General features: G+C 42.0%; 1 protein-coding gene and 1 non-coding gene across 2 annotated transcripts in view; both read right to left on the bottom strand.

The window, feature by feature from the left end:
• Nucleotides 1-19,956, bottom strand: part of ARHGAP21 (Rho GTPase activating protein 21) — a 137,444-nt gene extending 117,488 nt beyond the window's left edge. Inside the window, 2 exon segments of the mRNA XM_045084969.1 lie at nt 17,978-18,437; nt 19,819-19,956. Coding sequence (XP_044940904.1) covers nt 17,978-18,055 — 78 coding nt within the window. The 5' untranslated portion in view covers nt 18,056-18,437; nt 19,819-19,956.
• On the bottom strand, nt 54-155 carry LOC123393352. Its single transcript, XR_006608115.1, has one exon. It is a non-coding gene; the product is annotated as a U6 spliceosomal RNA (small nuclear RNA).
• Nucleotides 19,957-20,221: the final 265 nt, after the last annotated feature.

Genomic DNA, 20,221 nt, shown 5'->3' with positions numbered 1-20,221 from the left:
CGTTTTGTCTATTAACTTCTCATTGTATTTTTTCCCCTTGTTTTGCACTTTAAAGAAATATGGATCACTTCACAAATATCTGTCATCTTTGAGCAGGGGCCATGCTAATCTTCTCTGTGTTGTTCCAATTTAGTACATGGGCTACTCAAGTCAGCAGTGGTTTGTATCTGTAATTGTTATTTTCCATATCTTTTAATTGAAGCATAAATACACACAGTATTTAACATTTATAAATCATAGCTCTTAAGTATACAGTTCAGGATATGTTACACATGCCTGTATCTAAGTAATTCACCCCAACCTCAAAAGACAGATCATTTCCATTACCCCTAGGAAGTTTCTTGTGTGTCCTCCTAGTCATTCTGGAAGTCTCCTCCCTTACCTGCAAGGGGCAATATTCATCCATCTTGCTACTTATTATACTGATACTGATATTCACCCATATAGCTACATGTACACATAGTCTTCTGCTTCGTATTGTCAAAAAGTATTCCACAGTAGGAATATATAAAAATCTGTTTTCGGGGCGCCTGGGTGGCTCAGTGGGTTAAGCCGCTGCCTTCGGCTCAGGTCATGATCTCAGGGTCATGGGGTTGAGTCCCACATCTGGCTCTCTGCTCAGCAGGGAGCCTGCTTCCCTTCCTCTCTCTCTCTGCCTGCCTCTTGCCTGCTTGTGATCTCTCTCTGTCAAAGAAATAAATAAAATCTTTAAAAAAAAAAAAAAACAACTTAAAAAAAAATCTGTTTTCCTATTAATAGACACTGAGTTGTTTCTGGTTTGGAGCCATCATGAATAAGGCTGTTATGAACATTCCTGAGCAAGTCTTTTGTGTGAACATGTGTTTTACTTCCCTTAGGGGTAATTACGTAGGAATGAAAATGCTAGATCATAAAGTAGGTATATGGTGAACTTTTTAAGAAAATGCCAAAAGGTTTTTAAAAATACTGTCCCATTTTACACTCCCATCAGGAATGTATCGAAGGTCCAGTTGCTGCTCCACACCCTCACCAAAATGCGGTGTCGCCAAACTGGTTCTTTCAAATAAATTTTAATGAAGTTTCATGTATACACAAGAAAGTCCACTCCTTTGAAATGTACAGTTCAGTGAATTCTGGCCACTGTACACATCCACAGAACCACAGCCACGATACCATCAAGAACACTTTCATCTCCCCAACTACCTTAATGCTTCTTTCAACCAAAGCCCTCCCAACTCCAGGCAACCACTGGTCTGCTCTCACTGTAGATGAGTTTACTCAGCTCCAAAATTTTTATGTAAAGCAGAACCATGTACTCTTCCAACTCTGGCTTCTTTTTTCTTAGCATTTTGAGATTCATTCGTGGTGCTGAGTATATCAACAGTTTGTTCTTTTTAAACTTCTGAGTAGTATTCCATTACAAGGATATACCATAATGTGTGTTGATGGATTTGGGGCGGTTTCAAATTTGGGAATACTATGAATAGAGCTGTTATGAACATTCATGTACGTCTTTTTGTGGACATTGTTTTTAATTCCCTTGAGTAAATACCTAGGAGTGGGCCACATGATAAACGTGTGCTTCACTTCTGAAAACTGCCAAAATATTGTGCTAAGTATCTAAGTCACTTTACATCCCTCTCAGCAATGTTTGAGTTCAGTTGCCCCACAGACCCAATAACACTTTGTATTTTTACTCTTCTTAATTTTAGCTATTCTAATGGGAGTACAGTGGCAGCTCATTGTAGCTTTAATTTGCATTTTTTCAATAGCTATTCAATAGCTATTGAACTTCTTTTTCATGCGCTGATACACAATTCATGCATCTTCTTTTATGTAGTTCAACTTTTGCCCATTTTAAAAGCTGTGTTGTCTGGAAGCAGGTCCTCAATCAGATACATCTTTTACAAATATTTCTCCCCATCTGTGGCTTTACTTTTCATTTTCTAAATGGTGTTTTTCAAAGAGCACGAGTTTTAATTTTGATGAAATCCAATTTATTGTTTTGTTTTTTCTGGTTAGTGCTTTTTGTGTCCTATCCAAGAACTCTTTGTTCACCCCCAAAGTCATATATATATATATATTGTTCCTGACTAGAAGTTTTACTGTCTTAGCTTTTACATGTATGTCAGTGATCTAATTGGGGTTAATTTTCTGTGTGATGTAAGGTAAAGATAAAGTTCACTTTTGTCCATATGAATATCTTCTTGCTTGCACAACATTCAAAAATCACTCCGCTGCATTCAGATGGTCATGTTTGCGTGGGTCTCCCAACTCGCCACTGCCTTCCACTATTATACAGATCTATCATTAAACCAATTCTATACCGTCTTGATTTTTGTAGTTTTAAGTAAGTATTTATAAAATAGTAATATGAAGAACATAAAACTAATCTTTTTTCAAAACTATTTCAGTCACTCTGTGTCCTTTGTATTTCCAAATAAATTTTAGAATTAGCTTGTCTATTTCTAATAAAAAATTTGCTAAACTTTGCTGGAATTGAGTTGGATTTTTACAGCAATTTGTGGCTAAGTCACATCTTAATAATACTGAGTCTTCCAATCCAATAAACATAGTATATCTCTCCATTTCTTTACGTTGTCTTCAGGACATTAAAATAATAAGGCTATTGTTTTTATTTCATTTCTCAGTTGTTTAATATATAGAAATACACTGACTTTTGAACAGTATCCTTGTATCCGTGTATCTTATGACCGTGAAAAATCCACTAGTTCTAGGAAGTATTTCTGGTAGATCCCTTACAATGTTGTATGTGCAGAATCACATTGTCTGCAAATAAAGAGTTTTGCTTCTTCCTTCCCTTTTCCCTTCCTTCTTTTTATTTATTTTTCATGATTGATTGCACTAAGTAGAAACTCAATAATACTGTTGAACAGAGAGGTACTGAGAGCAGACATCCTACCCTGTTCCTGACCTTACTAGTAAAGTATTCAATATTCTTCACAGAACTCCCTTATCAAATTGGGTAAATTTATTTATAGTTCCAGTTTTCTGAGAGATTTTATGATGAGAGAGTCTTATATTTCGTCAAATGCTTTTTCTGCATCTCCAGAGAGGATGAGCATGTGAATTTTCTCCTTTATTGTAGCTTGTTAAACTATTAAATATGTTACTTATTAATATATTAAAATGACAGTCTTTTGTTTTGCGATAACTCCAACTTAATCGTGACATTATTATCCTTTTCACATATTGATAGATTTAACTCGCTAACATTTTTTTAAGAATTTTTGTATCTACAACCTTGTGGGTTAATGGTCTAAATTCCTTTCCTTATAATGTTCTTGTCTAGTAATTACCAGGCTTACACTGACCTCATAAAAAGGAGATGATAAGTGCTCCCTCCACCTTGTTTTTTGAGTTTGGATGGAATTGGTATGATTTCTTCCACAAACACCTTATAGAATATGCCAGTGCAGCCATCCAGATCCAGAGTCTTCTTTGTGGGGCAGTTTTTAATTACAAATTCAATTTCCTTAACGTATATGGCCCTAATCAGACTTTCTTATTTCTCCTGTGGCAGTTTTGGTAATTTGTATCTCTCAAGGTGTAATACTGTGATTTACAGGAAGAAATACGAATTTCGTCTTCATCTCTATTGCAGGCACAGAGCTCCTAAAACGCTTGGAATTTCCTAAGTGGTAAGAGTAACAAAGGTGTCTTTTGTTGTGTTAATGAGGTGACTTTTGGATCGCACCTAAGGATGGGAGGGGGACTGGTTGCCAAGAGAACCAAACCTGTGATTAAAGAGTTGGAATTTTCAATCCCACACCTCTGACCTCAGGGAGGAGAAAAGGGCTGGAGTCCAAAATCATTCGCCAATGGCTAATCATGTAATCAATTATGCACATGTAATGGAGCCTCCATAAAAATCCCAAAGGATGGAGTTCACAAGTTTCCAGGTTGCTGAACCCAAATGATCTGGGGAGAGCGGAGTGCCTGGAGAGCACATGGAAGCTCTACACATTTCCCCATACCCTGCCCCATGCATCTCTCCCACCTGGCTGTTCCTGAGTCATATTCTTTACTGCTAAAGAAGTGATCTAGTCAGTAATATGTTTCTCTGAGTTCTGTGAGTCACTCTACCGAATTAATTGAACCCAAGGAGGGGGTGGTTGGAACCTCCAATCTACAGCCTTCTACAGCTGGTGGGTCAGGCAACAAAGCTGGATTTCCAATTGGTGGCTAAAAGGGTGAAGAGGCAGTCTTACAGGACTGAGCCCTTCACCTGTGGAATCTGATGCTATGGTGTCTCCAGGTAGCCAGTGTCAGAATTGAGTTGAATTGTAGGATACCCGGCTGGTGTTGGAGAACAGCTTGGTTTGGGAACCCACTCCCCCTATGTACACAAACAAATCTGAATGGGTACAGAACCCCTACACAGAATCTGCTCATTTCATTTAAATTGTCAAAGTCATAGACATAAGGTTGTTCATAGTAGTCCCCTTTTATCTTTTTAATGTCTGCAGGCTCTGAATGATGCCCCCTCTTTGACTCCTGATATTGGCATTTTAGGTTTTCCCTCTTTATCACACAAACTGATTTCTCAAGTTTGAAATCCTTTTCAGAGACCGACATAGAGTCGCTCTCTGGTCTGCTGTCAATTCAAAGCCACTAGAAAAGACATACTGTCAAGAATATGCTAAACATTTCACCACAGTTTGGCAAAATCAAGTAGTATTCACTTTCTAAGTTATGTTTTTGGTATCCTTATGCATCCTGAATATATATATGAAAATTTCAGAGCCTTAAATATCTGCCTACCTTCTTCCTAGAGATCGCCCTTAATCCAAACACAATGTTTCAGTAACCAGTAACCAGTTCAAAGTAAGAGTTTGATTCAAGATTATGATCAAATAAAAAGACAGCCAAGAATGATGACAGAAGCTAAGGATTAAGCAGGGAAAAATGATTCTTCTTCCAAATTCCTCACCTAAACTGAAGAGAATTTGCACCATCTCTCGTCTAGAGCAGATGCAGTTCTAGTAACCATAAACTATGATTATGATATGAAGTTCCGTCAGTATCTCCAACTAGGGATTCTAGTTCGGCTCATATCACCCCAAGGAAGACTTCAACTGTACCTAGTCCCTCCCACTAAGTCTAGAGTGTGCCCACTAGTATAATTTTGAATCAACTGCACATTTTGCTGAGGCATCGTTGGTGCTTTAGGTATCCAAAACTAGTGAGAGTCAGAAATGAAGGCAGCTAAAAAAACAAAACAAAATAAAAAAGTGTATCAATTTAAAAATGGGCAAAGGACCTGAGCACACATTTCTACAAAGACATACAAATAGCCAATAAGTACGTAAAGGGTTTTGAACCTCACTAATCATCAGGAAAATGCAAACCCAAACCACAGTAAGATACTACCTCATCCTGTTAGAATAGCTATTACTGCAAAAAAAGAAAAAAAAAAAAAAGCAAATGGTAAGTGTTAGTGAAAATGTGGAAAAGAGAGAATCTGGCATACCGCCGGTGAGAATGTAAATTGGTACGGTCATTATATCAGGGCTCCTCAAAAAATTAAAAATAGAACTATCCTATGATCCCACAATCCCACTTCTGGGTACTTATCCAAAAGAACTGAAATCAAGATCTCGAAGATAATATTATTCAAACCTAAAAATAAGGAAATCCTGCCATTTGTGACAACATGAAGGAACCTGGAGGATATTATGCTAAGTGAAATAAGTGAGTCATGGAAAAGTAGATAAATACTATATGATCTCAGTTATATACGTAATCTGAAATAGACTCACAGAAGAGAGTATATTGTGAGGGGCTAGAGAGAAGGGGAAATGGAGAATTGACTGTCAAAGGGTACAAAGTTTCACTTATGCAAGATTCTGGAGACCTACTATAGAGCTTAGAGCTTATACCTAACAATACTATATCACATACTTAAAATTTGCTCAGAGGGTAGATCTTATTTTAAGAGTTCTTCACACACACACACACACACACACACACACACCACACAAATAGCAATAACAATTACGGCCTTCATGAAGGGAATGGTTCCATGGTGTATACTTATCCCCAAACTCACTGAGTTGTACACGTTAAATATGTACGCTTTTTACCTATCAATCATACCTTTTTTTTTTTTAAGATTTTATTATTTATTTGAGAGAGAGATTGAGATCACAAGTAGGCAAAGAGGCAGGCAGAGAGGGGGGGGGGAAGCAGACTCCCCACTGAGCAAAAAGCACGATGCGGGGCTGGATCCCAGGACCCTGAGATCATGACGTGAGGTGAAGGCGGAGGCTTAATCCACTGAATCACCCAGCTGCCCCTCAATCATACCTTTTTTAAAAAAACCAAAGCATGGACAATATCCAGAACTCTAAAATACGTGGGTATCTAACAACTACTATAACAGAAGGACTTTTGAAGAAGCAATGTTGGACTGTGGTTTAAAGAGTTTTATATCTAAGTCAACTTGGGAAGCTGGGATTTCCTATTAACTCTCAGAGACAGTGTCTCTGCCTAGGAAAAAAAGCAAAAGAGAAATCCATTCACCACTGCCATTCTTTCTTCTATTGATATATTCATGCCCATCTTTTAGTGTCTCTTGGCACACAGAGATTCAAGCATGGGGTTCTAAACTTAAACATCACTTCCTAGAAGACAAGAAATATCGCATATATGCCCTCACATTCAAGGGTATCAGTTTTCTCAAAGGCCTCTCTTAAATCCTTTGAATTCAAATCATCCTCTTCCGAGATGCCTATCAACCTTGGTTATGCCTTCTTCATTTGCTTACTGGTCTCGCTATGCCAGATCCTCCTTATCTTGTCAATGACTTTGCTCCTTCTCCAACATCACTTTCAGTGACTTCAAGAAATCCTGCTTCTTTTGCAGAATGGCAGCTGGACTCTGTAATTAGCTTACATTGTTATCTGCACTGTGTTATCCCGTGCATCTCACATTCCACGAGATTGAAAGACAAGACTGATTCAAAGGACAGACAGAATAGCTGCTGGTGTTAAACGAGGAAGAGTATGGAGAGAGAATTCTTCAGTTGATAATTAGTTTATTATTACTTACATTAAAGTATCTTCTGAAACCCTTCATGATGTATACTTAAGTAAAGAGCACCACAGATATATATGAATGATAAATATGAAAGAGAACATATGGAGAGAGTAAGTATGTATGTTTTACTCCATTATAACTTTTCCTATTCTTGATAGAGTTAATACAATTGATCATAAGATGCATAAGAGAAATTATTATACCCTTCTGTAAATGACACTAAACAAATTATTTTTATAACATACCTAAAAGGGAACAATAGCTTCAATATGACCAGAATCAGAGCTATATCACTTTCAAAATATTACTTTTGATTGAAGTATAACATACACACAAAAATGTGCAATACATATCAACTGTTGGATTTTAAAGTGCTCTTTAACACGAAGTTTATTTTATCCAAAAAGAATATTACTTTGGAATACTAATGACATGTAGAAATATGTATGATTACAAATAGAAGAAAATAATCACAATTTTAATCTAGAAATTTTCACTTGCTTAGTCATTTAAATTTTCTCTCCATGTTTTTGCATGTTTTCTTTACACTGATTTCAATTTGGTCGGAAAAATTCCAAAATCAGGCCACCATTAAATATTCAGACTTTGGAAGGAGCTATGAATGTCTCTGCGTCCTGTTTTTCCCAAACTTGGAAGATCACCAGGGGATCTTTTTAAAAGTTAAAGCTTTTCAGTCTTACTTCCAGGGATTCTAATTCATTAGTTTAATGGTGGAAAGAAGAACCTCTGGTTTTATAAGTTGTCCAAGTGAGTCTAATGATCACCCAGATTCACCTGACTTAAATTCCTACCAACTCAGGAATTCTGTCTGTTATTCCCCAAGTGAAGGTCATCCTGTCTGCAAAGAATACATTCAATCTCAGCTACGTTCTATTAAAAAATTATTTCTTCCAGGGCGCCTGGGTGGCTCAGTGGGTTAAAGCCTCTGCCTTTGGCTCGGGTCATGATCCCAGGGTCCTGGGATCAAGCCCTGCATCGGGATCTCTGCTCAGCAGGGGGCCTGCTTTCCGCCCCCCCCTCTCTGCCTGCCTCTCTGCCTACTTGTGATCTCTGTCTGTCAAATAAATAAATAAAATCTTTAAAAAAAAATTATTTCTTCTGAATACTGAGCTGAATGAATGGGCTCATCTATTTGTCCACTGATCCTAGCTCTACTCTTCATAGCCATACAAAATAAATCTTACCTCTTTCCCATATTACAATCCTTAAAAAATACCTTTGTACAGTGCTTTATAAGTTTCTTTCCCTCCATTTACAAAATTGGTAAGATATATTATGTGTGTCTGTCTAAGCATGTATATGTCTTTTTATCTATCTATCCACTATCCATCTACATAGAGAGACCCACATGTACAGAGGGGTGCTGACCCCCACATAGTTGAAAATCTGTGTATACTCTTGACTCCCCAAAACTTGCTGTTGACTGGAAGCCTTACTGATGACAGAAACAGTCAATTAAAACATATTTTGTAGGGCCACCTGGGTGGCTCAGGTCATGGGCCCAGGGTCCTGGCATTAAGTCAGGAGGCCTGCTTTTCCCTCTCCCACTCTCCCTGCTGTGCTCTCTCTCTTGCTGTGTCTCTCTTTGTCAAATAAATAAACAAAATCTTAAAAATAAACAAAACGTATTTTGTATATTATATGTACCATATAGTGTATCCTTATAGTAAAGTTAGCTAGAGAAAAAAAATGTTCTTAACAAAATCATAAGAAAAAGAAAATACATTTACAGTACTATCTTGTTTTTGTCGAAAAATGTCCGCATATAAGTAGACCCACGTAGTTCAAATCTGCGCTGTTCAAAGGTCAATTGAATGTATCTTCCTGTGGGCAGAGAAGGGTGTCTATAATATACTATTAAACGAAAAAAAAAAAGTAAATTGAAAACACTTCCTAAAAGCATTACAATAAATGCTTGATTGAAACTGGGTGTCCAGGGCGCCTGGGTGACTCAGTGGGTTAAGCCGCTGCCTTCGGCTCAGGTCATGATCTCAGGGTCCTGGGATCGAGTCCCGCATCGGGCTCTCTGCTCAGCGGGGAGCCTGCTTCCTCCTCTCTCTGCCTGCCTCTCTGCCTGATCTCTCTCTGTCAAATAAATAAATAAAATCTTTAATAAATAAATAAATAAATAAATAAATAAACTGGGTGTCCAGAGCATTTCCCTCCCTTCACATTCACTAGGAAGATACATTTCCAGAAGCCAATATGCAGAATCAGAGGAAAAAGTAGGACTCACTGATCAACCTAACACAAGTTTTTTAAAATACAGAATCTTTACTTATTAGCAAACTTGTGGGGATTAAAGATGCCTAAATATCTTGAGTTTAAAAAAAAAAAATCATGCCTATGAATCTCCAAGATCATAGTAGCTAAGACATATCCAGGAGAAAAGTAATCACAAATCCAGTTTTTTATCTACTGATATTTAAGGATGCTCTCCACATTCTAAGAAAAAAACAACATCTTGATTTCCTTAAGAAGTTCTGTCAAGATGTATTAAAGGTAAATGCAGTGAACAAGAGTGTTAAGTCAAGAGACTCTGTCCTCGCTTGAAGAAGGAACAGGAAGTTGTGGGATGGGAAGCAGGCTGGTGCACACAGCACTCCTCATGACCGCCAGACGCGGAGCCAGAATGGGGGTGCGTGACAAGGGGTAAAGGCAAGAAGAAACCAATTCTGCATCAAAAACACACTCAGGATCACACAGAAGACTCAAGAGCAGCCAGTGTGACTAAGGAAAAGCAAATACACTCTTCAACTTGCCATTTTTTGATAATTATAGTTTGCTCTGGTCTGCCTACAAACTTTCCCAAAGGTGGGTGAGCATTCAGAAATACCACATTTGGGTTCTCAATCTATTCTCTTATTCACAAATCTACACCATGGGATCCCTTGCATATTAATAGATAACCAGAAAAAAGAGGACTTACAAAAACAATTTCCATCACATTCAGTTTCTTAAACCAAAGTACAGCGTATCCATTTGTCTCAGATTATTTTTGTTTAAAGATTTTATTATTTGACAGAGAGAGACACAGCAAGAGAGGGAACATAGGCAGGGGGAGTGGGAGAGGGAGAAGGAGGCTTTCCACTGAACAGGGAGCTCTATGCGGGGCTCAGTCCCAGGACCCTGGGATCATGACCTGAGGTAAAGACAGACACTTAACGACTGAGCCACCCAGGCGCTCAGTCACAGATTATCTTAGAAAAGGCCAGCTTCCAGATTTTATTGTGAAATAAACTATTTGCACAACACTCTCTCTCTTTTTTTTTTTTTTTTTTTTTAAGAATATGAAGCTTCAGCTAAAAAACTATTCTGGTGGAAGCAATCCCAAATGAAGATTTCACACGAAGATGTCTTCCTACTCCAAACCAACAGAACATATAGAAGGCTCCTAAGATTTAACATATTTAATTCTTTATGGTCAATTAAAATTAGATAAGTTATAGGACAATCTTTAAATCCAATAACCTTTGGGTTTACTAATCTAATCACATCAACCAGAAAGAAAAACAAGGGCCTCCCATATGGTCTTTCTGTAACAGAAAGTAGCTGCATTCAGGAGGCGCATCTGTGCGTCTCTACCCACAGTCGCGTTGCTCATGCTGAAATCACCATATTGTTAACTATCGTAAGATGACAGGCCCCTTCACAGGGCAAAGAACAAAAGAAATGAAATATCACTTTTGTACTAGAATTATTTAGCCTGGTAGAAACTAAAGAAAGGAAGAAAGGATCAGAGATTTTGGAACCAAGGAATAAGGACTTCGCAAAATGTTTATCTTGGAAGAAATGAACGCTAAGGAACACTGACAACGTTTGGAGAAATCTTCTGCAGCTGGGGGTCCTCATTTGTTGATGGCCTGTGTCTTGTGATAGGGTCCCACTCAATTCATTCAAACCCGGACTTCTACCAAAATGTCCCTTCATGCTTGCTACTGCTACTGCACTATTTTAATTTCTGGCAGGTTCTACCTTTAATCCCAACCTGCAACATAAAGCTTTTGCCATGCAATGGTATTCTGACATACAGACTCAGATATACAAAGGAACACATGTTTAAAGTTAAATAATAGTGTTCTATTATGTGGTGGTACAATGAGCCTAGAATGAATCCTAGGCCTGCCCTGAATAAAAACACATACTTTGAAAAAAAAATTCCAGTATTGTTTTGAGTAGCGTGTATCCTTTTCATAAAGTACTTAAGTATTATTTTAAGCAGTGCAGGTTTTCTAGAAACCAGATTTCCACAAGTGACATATTGTCCATCGTAAAAAATCTACAAATGGTTTCTTTTTATCAGTTTTGGAATTAAGCAAAAAAGAGGAAAATACAGTAGCATAATCCCCAAATTCTCATCATCTAGAATTAACAACTGCTAACATTTTATCATAATCAATGCCGTGATCATTTTTAACTTGTAACGAAATGCTTATGGTATTAAAAAATACTTAATAACGAACATTAATATACAAACCATTCATTTCAAGAAAAAATTTTTTTACCAACACAGGCATGTTATCTTTTTATAGTTTCCCCACCAGCCTGATTCCCCATCCACTGGTGTGTTAATTACCACTATCTCACCTCTTACTGCAAATTATTTCATATATGAGTGCTGCACACTGTCTGCGTTACTGTTACTTGGTAACCAGTTTCCCAAAGGGAGGAAAGATGCAAAGAAAAAAGGCATCAAAGATGTGAACAGCACTCCTCATGGAAATGGAGGTCTAGAAGACAAAATATTCATACCCTACACACTTCTGTACAATCTAAGTTAAGTATTGTATGTATACATACATACACAATGATGTATGTAGATGTTTACATATACAAACTCAATAACATTTTGGAATTTTTCTCAGTTTTGATTCACTCATTCATTCACTCACTGGAAAAAATATTTGTTGCCAATAATGGGCTAGGCATTCTTCTAGGCACAGAAAATACCACTTAACAAAACGAACTGCACTTAACACTTATATTTTAGATATATGATCTGCCTGAACAAATAAGCAAGATCAGATAGATAAGCATGTCACATGGAGAATATGTGACAGGGGAGAAAACCATAGCAAGGAAAGAGGGCAGGTTGTGCCCTGGGAGTAGGGGAGACGCGTTCAATAAACTCAATGGTCAGCAAAGGCCTCACTCAGGAGACCTCAAGGCAAAACCTAGAGGAGACGAGGAAGTGAGGCCGGTGGACCCCTGAGGGAGGACAGTGCTCCAGGTGAAGGGGACAGCTAGTGGCGGGAAGGTTCTGGGGAATGCCATGCCCAGTGTGTGCACAAGAGTCCAGAATGGCCCATACAGAGCAAGGGCAGTGAGAGCCGCAGGAGGGGAGATCAGGGAGGTGGTGGGAGCGCGAATAGTCCAGGGCTTTGCAGGCCAGTAAGAACTTTGGCTTTGAAGCCCGGGGGAAATGAGAAGCCATCAGAGGAATGTGAGCAAAGGAGTGACGTGCTCTGATTTACAGAAGGTCCGCTCTGGTCACTGTGTGGAGAACAGGCTCCAGGCTGGCAAGCACTTGAAAGACTGTCAACCAGACAGTCAGCCAGATTTGCATGGTATGCAGGAGAGAGAGCAAAGATCACTCCAAGAAGCCTGACCTGGAAGGTGGAAGGGAGTGCTAGTGCTTGGGAGGAGGAGGAAACTGCGAAAATGGGCAGCAGTAGTTGGAGAGAATCAGGAGTTCGGTTTTCCATATGCCTCATCACTATTCCAGTGCAGACTGGACAGGTGGATATAGGAATCTGAATTCAAGGGATATGAAGACCACACAGGTGGAGACAACACACGCACACACACACAGACACGTACACACACACATACACGCACAAGCACACGCACAAATATATAGGTATAAATATGAGTTATCAGTATACACTTGATGTTTAAAGTCATGAAACAGCACAGAGAGAAAAGAGGGTCAAACTCTGACATATATGAAGATTTAGCAGGTCAGAAAGTTGAGGAAATCCAGGGACTGGGAAGTGAGAAGGAGCGATCAAGGAGGCAGGGAGATAACCAAGACGGTACAGGGTACTGAATCTAAGTGAACGGGGAATAAAAATTAAAGCCCTTCCTACATATTCATTCATTAACTCAACACTATTTACTGAGCACCTACTATGAGACAGACACAGGAGAAGCAAGCACGGTGCCTGTTCTTCTGAGGGCTGCAGGCCAGGGGGGGAATACGGATTACTAAACACACTTGCAAGCACTATTCCTGATAAGGTACAGGGTGTCTGGGGATAGCACTGTGGGGGCAATTAATCCAGTCTTGGAGGGTCAGGAAAGGCCTTCCTGAGGAAGTGATGTTGGAGACTAGAATGGTGAGGAAAATCAGGCATGGAGGGGAGGGGCGTGGAGGAGGGGCAGCTGGAAGGAAGAATGGGAGAAAACAGCATCTGCAAGGTGCAGAAGTGGAGAGGCCTGTGGAAGGGACAGCCGTGCAGTACAGGACGTGCAGGAGAAGGGCGGGCCTGATTACTGACTGTCTCTGCAGACTTCTTGGAATTTTGAACTTTATTCCAAAGGCAACCGGAAGCCAGAAAGGTGTTTTTACACAGGAGAACATAACAATCAGCCTTTGATTTCAGGAGGAGCACTGTGACTACAGCAGGGGCAGAGCACGGGCAGGTGACAAGGCTCAAGGCTGGGCACCTGGGAAAGTTGTTAGGAAGCCGGGCCAGCGGCTCAGCGCTGAACTCGGCTGGTGGCGGCGGGATGTGGAATGTGGCGGGATGTGGAATGCGGACTCCACAGGACTTTGGATAGGAGGAATGAGGAGAGAGAAGGGTCAAGGATGATAACCTGGTTTCTGACTGGGACAGATAAGGGGACAGCGGTGCTACTCACTCAAAGAAGCAAGAGGGGAAGGCTGCTGGTCAGAGTAGAATTTGTTCAAGTTTGAACTGCCTGCGGGGGATCAAAAAACAAAAAAATAAAAAAACAAACAAACAAACAAAAACACAACAAAAAAAAAACCACCGCGTAAAACAGGCAAAAGGCTACACAGGTCTGGAGATCAACTATAAAACCTGGGATTGAGCTGTGAATTTGGAGCCCCAGCACGCAGAGGAAAGCCATGGGAGTGAGAAAGAGAAGAGCCCAGAGGAATGGCAAAAAGCCTGGCTCTAGGTAAAGCCAACAGGAAAAGGGCAGAGAAGAAGAAGAACCCCAGGGAGACAGAGAAGGAAAGAGAGAGAGCAGGAGAGCGCCTGAGAAGGAACAAAAGCCAAGTGCACAGTATTTCAGAAAGAGGAGCAAAAGTATGAATTCTCATAGTTCATACACTGAAAAATACCTTGCTGTGTTATTTACCCTATTCCAAAATCAACCAACGATTATCTTTCATCAGCTATAATACATTTAACCCCAGGATAATCTTGGTCTAGATGAAGCAGCAAGACATAAAATGAAATAATCAATAAATAATACTGATTGGCATCAGTAAATATGTTTGTTTGAACAACAGACAATGAAAAGTGCTAAAAATTCTGTTACTGGGCAATACTATGGTCTACAGATAAAGAGTAAAATAAATATCAGAAATAGGAAAAATAGGGGTGCCTGGGTGGCTCAGTCGGTTAAGCATCTGCCTTGGCTCGGGTCATGATCCCAGGGTCCTGGGATCAGCCCTGTGTAGGGCTCCTTGCTCAGCGGGGGGTCTGTTTCTCCTGCCCCCTCTGCTGTTCCCCCTGCTCGTGCGCTCTCTCTGTCAAATATATTTTTAAAATCTTAAAACAAACAAACAAAGAAATAGGAAAAATAATGTGGTCTAAAAAGCTGAGGACTAAGTTTTTACCTCTGATTAAAAAAAAAAAAAAAAAAAAAAAAAAAAAAAAAAAAAAAAAAAGAGGCAAGTTGAATCCCGGAAGGATGAGCACTATAGGATATGAAAGGGGTGATCACATCAACAAGGATCCAGGGTCTAAATTAAGCGATTCTGTGAGATGTCGGAACACTTCACAGACCAGACTGCACACAGACACACACCAAAACACACTCACTGGCTCAGAGTGAGTGAAAGATTATTCGCAGACATGCAAAGTCTATAACTCTGCATGAAATAGAATTGTGCCATCCTTACTGCATAATCCCAAGATATATTCTACTGAGCTGTCACAATTCAGTATTTGAAGAGGACTGTTTGTTAGTTGTTTGGTTTTTAACCTTTCAATATATCCTCGGGGAGGGATGCTTTTATTTATTCATATTTATTCACGTACCAACACAATTAGATTCTAATACATAAGATGCACAAGAAGTTTCTGAATGTTCTTCAACAGAGCAGTAGCCCTTATTTAGAAAAGGTGGAATTAACTAACTAGGTTAAGTCATGAATCAGAGATTCCTATTAATTTACTATACCAATTTCTTCAGTCATGCACAGTTAAGTCTTTTGGCTGATTAGCAACATGAATATTAAGACATACATGCTCGGGGCACCTGGGTGGCTCAGTGGGTTAAAGCCTCTGCCTTCAGTTCAAGTCATGATCTCAGGTTCCTAGGATCCAGCCCCGCATCTGGCTCTCTGCTCAGCAGGGAGCCTGCTTCCTCCTCTCTCTCTGCCTGCCTCTCTGCCTACTTGTGATGTGTCTGTCAAATAAATAAAATCTTAAAAAAAAAGACATACATGCTCATATCTTCGTTACAAAAAACACATGTAAATTTACTATTCAAAAACATATTAAGGATCACAGCTATTGGTTTCTAAAAGTTTTTAAAGAATGACAGTATACGACTCTAGAATGTAATACTTCTAATAAAATTAAGCACAGAAATCAAGTGCCGTGTTCGAAGACTTAAATATGTGTCGACCCAAAGTATTCCAATAGTGACTCTACGTTTATTACTAAAAAATATTCACAAGACTTAAAGTGATCAGAAGTATCAATGAGAGTTAAATACACAACAATGAAACAGGCAACTCCTTAAGCTGAGATTTTAAAATGCTGTCTGAAAGCATTTAAGCTCCTTTATTCCTATTCCCACAAGCAAAAAATACCTACCTATTCTTTAAAAAGTCAAACAATATGATAGGTTAATATCAAGCTCAAGTTCTGTGTATAATCTTTAAATAAGCAAAATACAGGCAATATAATGTTTTCTCGGTTCCCGAACTACAAATAACACATCTATACCAGCAGTAACAGCCAAACGAGAACAAATTTCACAGCCCTTAAAAAAAATACATAACTGTCAGTGTTAACATAAGCCAAGTTTGCAACTGGAAACACTGCTTTCTAGCTAAGGACAAGATGTATCTATTATAAATTCTTGGTTAGAGGACACCTCTTAAATGACCCCCACCCCAAAAAATCAAATAACATTAGTTTTTGCAAATATAATGCAAATAACATGCTAATTGAAGTATTCACGAGACAATGACAAATGAGGCTTTGGGACCACAGCACATATTATTATGTAACTACCATACACATTAAGCAATCACCAAGTTGCAGGTAGGCCTTCCAAAAGGAGTTATTATGGTTTACCATGATCAGAGGATTGTGGTGTTATACTTAATCACGTTTTTACCTGCAAGCAGGTGTTTACAGGTGTCAAAAAGCAAAACACAGATTCTAACTGTAAACGCATAGTACTAAGGAGTTGTACAGTAATGGCACATTGTACCCACCTCCCTGTATTTTCTGCATAAAACTTCCTAATCCAGTACGAAGTGAGCTACATGAAGCAAGTTTCTCTGCATGCTTTAAAAACAAAATTTCACTTGACTCATTTTTATTAAAACGCCAAAACTCACACACTCAATAACTAGACCTTGTTTCGATGGGCATGAAGTGAAAATTTAACACAAGGTACAAAAACAATAGTGAGAGTAAAGCCTCTTTGGGGGAAGTTACTATAATCTATTCAATCCTTCAATAAAAATATACACGGCTCAATACAGACTTTAAAATTTTAAGAGTAACAATATTCAGTACATTTAGCAAGCAAATTACACAGAAACCACCAATAACCAATTAAATACCATGTAGTCATTATAGAATGAAATATAAAATAAAGAAAAAAATATATATATAGAAATAGAGAGAGATGAAAGAATTTAAGAGGTAACAGGGCATATGGGTGTCATAAATCAATGGATTTTCTGATTTCTGTCCTGCCTGCGGAAAAAACTTCAGGAAGCCTGGCATATCATCTTCAGAGCTTTCCCAAAGATGATGGTCCAAAGGCAAAGCCAGGCACCTGACACCCCAAGGGCAGCTCACAGAACTTCTAAGCAGTGAAAGGAAGGGCATAAATAAAAGAACAGGAATGTCAGGCGATTTTTCAGGGACTTGGAATTACAAGTCTACAGACTCTATAAATTTGTTTTTCAAGGCTGTGCTTCAACTGTCCACGGGAAAAGACCTGTTTTTCTACCCAGAGCAGAGATCCGCACCAACAGCAAGCCAGAATACCGACCAGAGCCAAAGTGAGACTGAAGTCCCGTTACAACGAGCATACCAGGAGCCCTCTCCCCACCTCGGAGAGCCAGTCTTGGCTACATACCCACAAAACGCACAAAGGCATCTCCTAACCGGCCCAACTGGGGAACCACTGGTGGATGGGAACTGAAGGAAAACAGAGACACTTGCAGGATTCCCAGTCACCTGAAATGGGAGAATTCCCTACTCGGAGGTGGTGGGGCAAGATGGGGCATTTCGAAGTGAAGAAACCCTTCTTGCAGAAGAAATCACTGGAAGTTCCTGGAAGCAAAAATGTGCAAGACTACACCGCCCTAGGGTTAAGCTGGGACACTCCCACAAATCAGCCCAAAGGCCCCAAAGCCTCTCCTGAGGCCCGTGGCGGCTGACCCCCGCTGTCCCCCCACTCTCTTCCCGCAGGACACCTTGTAGACAGTGTAGACAGTGGCCCAAGGTGCTGCCCCTGCGCTTACCTCACAGGTGGGGGACCCGCAGGCTTTGAGCTTGTCACCATCTCCCTCCGGTAGACCAGTCCGACGTGTGGCCATCATTTCATTTCAAATTACATAGAAGGGACCAACCCTTTGGAGTCCACATTGGGGGGCGGAATGCCACCACACACCAAAAAGGGAAGAAATCCACACCAGGCTCCGAGGAGGTGCAGGGCTGGTGAAACAGGTAATGTGCCTGGGAATGGAATGTGTTTATGAAGCCCCTTCAGAACGCCCTGATGATTTCTTCGGACTTCAACTGACTTCACCGTCTTCGTCCATTTCTCGAGACTCCAAAAACAAAGACGACGGGTCCTCTTGGCAGCTAACGAGGCCAACTGCAGAAAGCAGTCCCCCTCCTCCTCCTAGCGCTCCTCGGAGACCAAGAGGAATCTGAGCGGGTCGCGAAGGCTCGAGCGTCAGCTCCCCAAAGAGATCTCTCCTAGAACAGGGAATAGTTAAAGGGCATGAACTTTCTCCAGACGCTGACCTTAGCCTTGCCACAAGTCTACACCAAGTTCGCGGTTCCAACACGCGGATAGATTATTCGATCCCTGCGGATAAACCTCCCGCAGGAAAAAGGAAATAATCCTCCCAGATAAAACATTAAGAAAAAAGGGGAAAACTATAAATCAGGGGGAGAGAATGAGAAACATCAGAACTGCACGGTGGCTGCGACAAACACGCCTGGTTGGTGTGCAGCCTTCAGGGAAAAAAAAAAAAAAATCCGTCTTCAAGTGTATTTTAATTAATGTATTTTCTGGGCAGAAGAGACAGTGTCCAGGCTCTTGGGCATCACCCAGATCCGTACACTTAACGGAAGTTTTCTCCCCACGAGATTAAAATGGAGAGGTTTTACTTTTCAAAAACCCTGCTCGCTCCCCGACACCCCGGCCCCCAAATAAAAACAAAAAGCCAGTCCCGGAGGCGGGCAGCCCAGCTCGCCGGCGTTCGCTGGCCGGCCGGGTGAGTCTGGGCGCCCGCACCCCTGCCCCTGCTCCCCGAGGCTGCCCCCGAGGAGGCGGCTGTTTTGCTTGGCCGGCGGCAGGGCTGGGCGGGGAGGCGTGCGCGGCCGCGGGTGGGACCCGGGCGCAGCTCCCTCTCCGGGGCATTATTCTGGAGCGACAGAAATGAAGCCGCAGCCCAGGCAACTTTTATTTACTTGCTGCTCCCCAAACTACCAGTCGACACACCATCTTTCCCTTTCCCTGGGGCCACCTAGGAAAGAGAGAGAGGGGAAAAAAAAAAAAAAAAAAAAAAAAAGCAACGGAAAAAAAAAAAAAAACCCACCACCCACCTACCACTATTTCCTCCGCCCCTTCCAGAGGCGGGTCGGTGATCTCGATCTCCCGGGAAGGGCGGCCCAAATATGCACTTTTGAAAAAGGTGTCGGGAGACCCGGGGTGGGGGACAAAAAACGAGGGGCTTACCCTTCCCAGCCCGCCGGGCCCAGCTTCCGAGGCGCGGCGGCGAGCAGGAGCGGGGACGCGGGCCGGGACGCGCTAGGCCGCAGGCTCGGTTAATATTCATGAGCGGACGGGAGGCGCCCCTCCTCCACGGCCGGCCGGCCGGACCCCGGCGCCCGCCGCCGGCCTTTGTGCCCTTCCCTCCTTCCTCCGGCCCTCCCTCGCTCCGCACACGCGGGCGCGGCCCCTCCGCCCCCGCCGGGCGCCCGCCGCAGGCTCCCTCCGACCCCGAGCCAGCGCCGGGCGGGGTGGCCCGAGGTGGCGGGAAGGGAGGGAGCCCGCGGCGAGCCGGGCTCTCCACCCGCCCGCGGGCGCTGCGCCCTCTCGGCTAAGGCGGAAAGTAAAACAGACACGCACCGGAGAAAGCGGGGCGAGTGGATCCGCTCGGGGCTGCCCGGCCCCAGGCAGCGCGCCTCGCACGCCCGGCGCGAGCCGCACCGAGCGGCAGGACGATCCGGCGCTGCCCGCCGCCGCGCTCCGAGGCCGCCGCCCCCGGCCGGCCGCTCCCAGGCACCGCCGCGACCTGCCCCGGCCGGCCCCGGGCTCTCGGCCGCCGCGGGAGGGCGTGGGGCGGGGCGGCGGCCGCCGGACTCTCCCCTCGCCTCGCCGGGCCGGGCCGGGGCCGCGCTCGGGCGCCCGCGATCGCCAAGTGACAGAAGTGCCTCGCTCCGCTGCCGCGCCGAGCTGTTTCCCGGGGGCGGATTTCTCGCTTCTTCCTCCCTGGATCCACCTCCTCCCACTCCACCTCCTTCCCCTCCCC

The sequence above is a fragment of the Mustela putorius genome, unplaced genomic scaffold, assembly GCF_011764305.1.
Source record: "Mustela putorius furo isolate JIRA1106 unplaced genomic scaffold, ASM1176430v1.1 tig00000827_pilon_pilon_pilon, whole genome shotgun sequence".
NCBI lineage: Eukaryota > Metazoa > Chordata > Mammalia > Carnivora > Mustelidae > Mustela > Mustela putorius.
Note: the sequence above shows the minus strand (reverse complement) of the source record. Positions and strands in the feature narration are given on the sequence as shown.